General features: G+C 40.0%; 1 protein-coding gene across 3 annotated transcripts; it reads right to left on the reverse strand.

The window, feature by feature from the left end:
• Positions 1–494: 494 nt before the first annotated feature.
• mtg2 (mitochondrial ribosome-associated GTPase 2) lies at positions 495–5,977 on the reverse strand. 3 transcript variants are annotated; one of them, XM_088608040.1, is made up of 7 exons: positions 5,931–5,977; positions 5,266–5,496; positions 4,108–4,255; positions 3,719–3,834; positions 3,082–3,300; positions 1,960–2,098; positions 495–1,254 (listed from the first exon to the last, which is right to left on the reverse strand). In XM_088608040.1, the coding sequence occupies exons 2-7, from the start codon at positions 5,470–5,472 to the stop codon at positions 860–862; spliced, it is 1,224 nt and encodes a 407-aa protein (XP_088464166.1). In that variant the 5' UTR covers positions 5,473–5,496; positions 5,931–5,977; the 3' UTR covers positions 495–859. The 3 variants fall into 3 exon arrangements, with proteins under 3 accessions (XP_088464166.1, XP_088464167.1, XP_088464165.1); XM_088608041.1 differs by lacking the exon at positions 5,931–5,977 and adding an exon at positions 5,908–5,926; XM_088608039.1 differs by lacking the exon at positions 5,931–5,977 and having other exon boundaries at positions 5,266–5,924.
• Positions 5,978–7,315: the final 1,338 nt, after the last annotated feature.

Consider the following 7,315-nt stretch of genomic DNA (forward strand, 5'->3'; position numbering starts at 1 on the left):
GTGCTGCTTACCTATTCGTCATTAGAAAAGGAGGTTATTAAAGATGAGAGTTGCAGCAATCGTGGCCTATCCTGGAAGCACAGGGCACCAGGCAGGACCACACCCTGAATGGAATGCAAGTCCATTGGAGGACACACGGACAACTCAGGGACTTAAATTAACCTAACCAGCCTGTCTTTGGAAAGTGGAAGGAAACCAGACCACCTGGTAACAAACTCCTCTATTCAGCTGATCCAACTGCTAGACATGTAGCCTCCTCCTCCCTCACCGCTCTATGATCGTGCCTCCTGAAGCTCTGCACTCAGAGAGAGAGACGAGCCTCACCGATCCTCCCCACTCTACAAAAGAGCCCCTCTTTGGTTCAAGGGTATATGTGTAAGGAACTACGGCTCACTCATAAATTACTCAAAATGTAATTAAGTGAGTTAGTCGCTACACAGATAAGCATAAAAATCAAGAGTACTAGAAACAGAAAAGAGTCCATGAACAAAGAATAATCAAAATAATGTATTTGAACAAATTATAATGTACAATTCACATTCTAATTCACACTTGCATCTTAAAGCACTATTTAGAAAAGACAAGAATTGTATGAGCATAAAAACCTGTTTAGGTCCAATGCATTTTCACTTGCATAAATTTGAGTTGTTTCAAAAGAAAATGTTTAAGGGAGTTCACTTAGTCTCGCAATGTACTCCTTCAAAATATCCATTAAATAACCAACACCACAGAGAATAATGATGCCGCACTGGGTAGAGAGCGGAGAAGTCTTTGCACTTTTTTGGAAGACGGTGTTGGCCTTTGGGCTGATCACAGGCAGGTTGTTCACTCAGACAACAAGGGTTTTCCTCTGTTTGTTCTACCATGTCATAGGGCTCCCTCCTGCCCTCTCCTCAGTCAGCAGATACCCATCGTACAGCTCTCGGAGGTGCAGGATGAGCTCCTCTATATTGTGCCCAGTGAGGGCGGAAACAGGGATGACCCTCTGTGTCACGCGGCTCCTGAGGGCTGCCAGGTTGGCACGAGCCTCCGGGATGTCCACCTTGTTGGCCACGATGGCCTGCGGGCGCCCGGACAGTCCCGGCTCGTACTGCTCCAGCTCGAAGCGGAGCTCCTGCAGCTGAGTCCAGGGCTCCCGCGCCGACAGGTCGAGGACGTAGATCAGGAATCGGCAGCGCTCGATGTGGCGCAGGAAAGAGATCCCCAGGCCGCGATTCCTGTGAGCGCCTCGGATAATTCCTGGGATGTCAGCAACTGTTCGGTAACAAAAGAAGAGACATATTGAAAAATAATACGCGGACAATTACAATTTAAAAAAAAATGAAAGTGTGAATCCCAATGAAGGAGAAAATGCTGGCAGGAATCTGAAGAACAACCTGTCCCCAGAGTGTGAGCCTGCGCTTGACAACACGCACCCACTCTGCCTGCTTTCACTTAGAGTCCATTTAACTTACGGGAAACATATGGGACGGGGGAGAGCCATCCTCTTGTTTAACTTGGATAACTGGTATAAAAGATGTTTTGCTTTTGTTTCCACACTTTTATTTGGAATGCTGCAAATAACTTAATGAAAATCATTCCCTGGCATGTATTAGCTGCCTCTCAATCTCTGTAGCACTCTCTTCAAATCTCACCCTAGCAGCAAAAACAGTATAAAATTCAAGTACTGTACTAACATATGCAAATGCAAAATAAAACATAAATCCCCCAAAATTGAATTATCTGAGCTTGCTGAACCGTTTCACCTCATGATAATTGAAACTTTTAAGTGCCCTGCACTAACTCCTGTTACTATAAAGCTCCACAACAGTAACACCCTAATTGCTATACACATATGTATACTATACAGATTACACATGATCACAGCGAAGGTATGATATTAACATGTGTTTTGGTTTTTTATGCAATGTGTTTCGTTCTTGCTGAAGAATTTCAGGCAAATGAACAGAGTCTGCGTACCTGCAACCTGTTCATGGTCCTGGTACTGGACGATACCAACATGGGGATTTAATGTAGTGAAAGGATAAGCAGCCACTGCCGGCTTAGCGTTGGAAATTGCTCGCAAAAGGGAAGACTTCCCAGCATTTGGAAAGCCAACCTGAATACAAGAAAAACAGTGCAAATGATGTATAGAAATTAATCATCACAAGGTCAATTCAGCACATAAAAGAAAAAACACGCTTAGTGCTACATTATTAAGGAAAGACAATGCTGACATATCATAGCTGAACAGGCAAAAAGGTAAGTCTGTGTAATTAGTTACATTTATATAACACTTTTTTACCCCAAAGGATCTTAAAGAGCTCTCCTTAGAGGAAGGATCCAACCCCTTTCTCCACTGAAGTGCAACACACACCTGGGTGATGCCTGGCAGGCATTTTGCAACAGCAGCTCAATGACACAATTGCTTAACAGCTTATCCAGTTGAGTTAGGCAGGCCAAACTGTGTAAGACCAGAGTAGGATATAGACAAGCCTGTATTAAGGTCAAGGTTACATCCTACTTGCATGAACATCATCATGGCATCTTTTATGTTCATCAACACAACTTGCAGCTATAACCTGGATTTCCCTGGAGGTCTCCCATCCAACTGGGCTGGTACTGACCAGGCCCAGGCTTTTCTAGCTGAAGAGACGTACAGAAATAGAACTATAAAAGTTATAGATACAGTATGTATTTTATATATTGTACAACTAACTGCAGTTTCTTACAGATAATGCCAATTGATGTACAAGAAAAACAAATGTGTAATGCACTGTATGTTCAGATACAGTGTAGCTACGTTACACAGCCTTCTTTGAGTAAAGGCAGAGAAAAGGCACAGCTTGACATGGAGAGCAGACTGAAATTTCAACATAGCTACAAGTACCCAATAGCTGTGGTACACAAATCAATGCACTAAGCTACTAATATAACATTTAAAGGAACTTTATCCTCAAAACAAGTCAAATGAACTCAAATTCTTCAGGCTTCCATGAACTAAGTCTACCAAAACATGTCCCACTCCCTCTTATCCAAGGTCTGTGTTGGCTCCTCAGTGTTCAGTCAAAGTGCTCAGTCCCTGTACCTCTCTCAACTCACCATGCCTGCGTGTGCCATCGTACGGAGCTCCAGATGCAGTACTTTCTCCTGCCCGGGCTCACCTGGAGTGGCTGTCGTTGGAGCCCGGTTCTCGTTGGACAGAAAAAAACGGTTTCCCTTGCCCCCTGCTCCACCGAATGCTGCGATGTACTCCTGGCCTTGCCTGGACAGATCAGCCACTATCTTCCCATTCTCCTTAACTATAGTACCTACAGGCACCTGCAACACATAAGCAGACCTCCACTGCACCTCTCACCCAGTTGAATTGATCTGAATTGGTGATTCCACCTTTTAGAAAAACAAAGTTCTTTCATTTTTGATCCACCAAATTTAGAAACATCAATTGTTAATGAACCTGGCTTACTTTTCCTGCACGGCACAGGAAGAACGTGGATCTTTAATTGCATTCCTCTAACATACCCATCTGTCAAAGTCTTTTGCAACACTAAAGTGCCACAACAGCGTGTACTGAATGGAGGACTGACAGGTTTCTCATGGATATCACTGAAAGCTCACAAATGGCTAGCTGATCCCAAAAATTAAGGTTTAATGGCAAACAATAACGAATCAAGTCAGGCACACTCGGGCCTGCTGACACTTTGCCAGTTGTGTGAACTCTGAAAATGAGAATGCTCACTGTGATGTAGGTGGTCTTGGCATTCCGACCATAGCAGTTTTTCTTTCCTCCTGATTCTCCATCCTGCCCACGGTACACTTGAGCAACCATTGATAGAGATTTCACTTGCTGATCAACTGAAAACACAAAAGGTACTGTTAAGGGAGCTAAAACTTATTTGATAGCGTCAGATATCTACTGTACACTGTCTTGTACTCTTTGGTCTGGCAATCCTCAGAGCTGCATGCTGAAGACCAACATCAAAATGTTTGTAGTCAAGGTGTGCTAGTTTTGTTTGTATTTTAAAGCTACATGTGCTCTTTGTTTTCATACTGTACTTTGGTCTTCTTTTTTATGTGATTCTTTGTTCTTTTTTTGCTTACAAAAATCACACACAATTAATCAGGTACCTTTAATGATAATGTCTCCCCCATTGCCTCCATTTCCTCCATCAGGCCCTCCAAACTCTTTCCTGGGTTCGCTGTGGAAGGTGCATGCTCCTTTGCCTCCTGACCCTGCAGTCAAACTCACTCTCCGGTGATCAACAAAGTAGCGTGTCTGTTCCCAAAATAAGAAACGATGTGGGTGCAGTGAACATTACCACAGAGCAGTGCTGCCTCAGTATCTTCTAATCTGGTACATTCACACATGAAGTGATTAAACAGTACCTATATTTTCCCTTTTTAATTTGACATTTAAACTCAAGTGACTCAACTCAAACTCAACTGAATACAACTAGTTTTGGTATAAAAATATTATGCTGCGCATTCTGGCTCCTGAATTTGTAAATACAAAAATACTTTTGCATTATAGTGCAAATGGAAAAGTTCAAAATTCTGTGAGTGGAACAGGATTCTATTGTTGGAGGTGCAGCACACATGAAAATTAATAATTTCTTTGAATTAGGAAAGTTAACTATTATAATTTAGAAAGTGTGCCGAAGAACTACAATGTTAAAATGAGCACAGCATGATAGTATGATGGAAATATACTTTTTTGTTGTTTTTCATCAAACCTACATTTTCACAGTATAGTATTTGTATTGTTCATGCAGCTGCAAAATTAAAGGAATCATTACTTACATTTAATTTGAAATCTGGAAATATATAGCTAAAACACAGGCACTTTTAGCCAGCATTACAGCAAAATATCCTCTTAACTAAAAGTTGTATATTTCCTACTAATACAACTATAGAATATTAAAAGAAAGAACAAGGACAAGTTGTTAGAGATTGCAAACTGCTATAAGCTTATGAATATACTGCATCTACTTTTACCGTTGATTGCATAAATATTAATTCAAATGATACACTGACTTTTTTCCAGAACTTGCTCTTCAAGACCCTCAAATCTATTACCTGCTACCACAAATTGCTGGAAGGAACTTTTCTGCTTTGTTAATATAAATAAGGAAATCAAGACATGTTTACAAAACCTTTCATATGAAAGCCACAATTTCTTGCAATCAGTTCTTTCAACAGGCTGAACAATCGAAGACTTCCTGACTGAGTCTAGCATGGAGTAGGCACATACAGTATGCGACAAGGATTTACTGTAATTATACGTACCAACTTCTTTTCTGAAATATCTGTTTTCTTCTTAACACATCTGGCCTTGGCGCACTGGGAGCATGTGGTAGAGAAGTAACGCACGTTTGTCCTGTGTTGACCTGCAGCCCCACTCACTGACACCGACAGTGCGGAGAGCATCCTCCTGCCGGGCACTGTGCTTAACAGTCTGACCACGTCTTGTAGGAGCCATCCTCCGATCGTCATACTCTGTGGAATAAGGAGTTTAAGCTACAGGAGGAGCAGAAAAAAAGAATAAATCTACTGGCACAAAACACTGTATTTTTTCAATACTCGATTGATAATACTATTGGACTTCATCTAATCTCTTTTACGACTGTGCCAATTCGTAAATATAATTTTTTCAAGACCCTCTAGGTACAACAGGTTATCCTAAAATGCAAATACAAACGCCACAATCCTTTCTCTCAATAGATGTAAATAAATACTTCAAGTGTCAGTCGCGTGAAAGTCCAATGCTATTGCAGCTACAGTAGACTTGTAATAAATTAAATCAATGTATTTATCAATGTTTCAAGAAACAATATAGTATTATGAATACTACTGGTTGATATAAAGTTTTTTTGCAAGACTGTATCTATTTTGTTTCTAAGTAGTTTTAAATGGAACATTCAAGTCAACCTAATCCAGCCACATTGCCTCACCTAACAACACGTGACACCGTCTGCTGAAGTACGGTAAGCACTGAGGATAAAAATACTTCAGAAAACGGCGTTCCAAAAGAATACATTTCAAACCGGTTTCAGTAAACTGATACGATACACGTATTTGCAAAAAGAAGAGGAGACACATAGTTTTACAGTTATATTAACAGTATTTATGCAAGTTCTATACTGACCTTTAGTTTAATACTACTGGTAAAAAGGAAAGTTTGCATTCGATTTAGCTACCAAAGCAGTATTTATTTGATCTATTAGTCTGTCTCTTTTGACTAGCAGTTCAATGTACTCTTTAGACAAATATGATTTCCTTCAGGTTTAATTTCCTGATCTTATTACTCTTTTTTGGCATACAGTGCTACTCCAACCTCTTCTTCATCCATGTCGGTCTTTCCTAAACATAGCACACCCACCGATATTGTATTCATCTTCATCAGTCATCAACTCCTAATGCATTGGTATATCTAACACTTTATTTCTAACATTGTTAGTGTTTAAATGCAGTTTTGTTCAGATTGGGCTTTTAAAGGGGATTGAGTGAGATTGGTTGAAATGTCCAGGCCTTTCTGATTCTCTTGGTCCTCTGTAGATCTTTTTGGGGGTTTGCTCCTTCATTCCTAGTTCAAATGCCTCAATATTTAACAGTTCTTGATCCTTATTTGTTGGTCCCTTTCTTAGCTGTGGTCTACCACGGTTTAACCACGTTTTCTGCTGTTTGAGTTGTATCATGGAAAATACCAGTGTTAGTCTTCATCTTCTATTGTCTTCCTATAGCTACTGTACTGAATATTGAGTAAGGGGCTGCATCTTGCAGTATTATCACAATGTGATCCACCACAACACCAACCATTTTTAAGAATCTTATATATATATAACATCAGCTGTCTTAATTAAATAACTACATTACTACGTGAAACCCATCAATTTAAAACAATGAAAGTGAGAATACAGCCATTTTGAAACACTCTAGCAAATTAATGGACATTTTGGTCAGCAATTTAAAATTTGATTAAACCGGCAATTTTACATTTTTAAGCCATAAAACAAACCAAACACCTCAAAAAGGTGTAGGACTAAGGGGAACGGCAGTTAAGGAAATAAGTAAAAATAAACCTAATGGTTATGTGCGGAAAACATGTATATGAATGAATTAAATCTGGACCTTTTCTTCTTAACAATGAGTAGACTCCAATGTGCTTATTTATTTGTGCAACACTTAAACTTACTGAAGAGAGTTTTTACTTGCCATGTATAACAAAGTGATGTTAAGATGTTAAGAATAGGATCAGGTGTCAAAACAGTAAGAAAACATTTCAGAAAATTAATTCAGACCTTGGCTATGACGCCTTCCCACTGTGACTTTGGAAACC

This window comes from Lepisosteus platostomus, chromosome 15 (assembly GCF_059453375.1).
Source record: "Lepisosteus platostomus isolate fLepPlt1 chromosome 15, fLepPlt1.hap1, whole genome shotgun sequence".
Classification (NCBI taxonomy): Eukaryota; Metazoa; Chordata; class Actinopteri; order Semionotiformes; family Lepisosteidae; genus Lepisosteus; species Lepisosteus platostomus.

Coding starts and splice junctions, on each gene's coding strand:
- mtg2 (XM_088608040.1), bottom strand. CDS start 5,472: ATGACGATCGGAGGATGGCTCCTACAAGACGTGGTCAGACTGTTAAGC. Junction 3,835..4,107: donor GGGAGACATTATCATTAAAG/GTACCTGATTAA, acceptor TTGTGTTTTCAG/TTGATCAGCAAGTGAAATCT. Junction 2,099..3,081: donor CGATGGCACACGCAGGCATG/GTGAGTTGAGAG, acceptor TCTTGTATTCAG/GTTGGCTTTCCAAATGCTGG.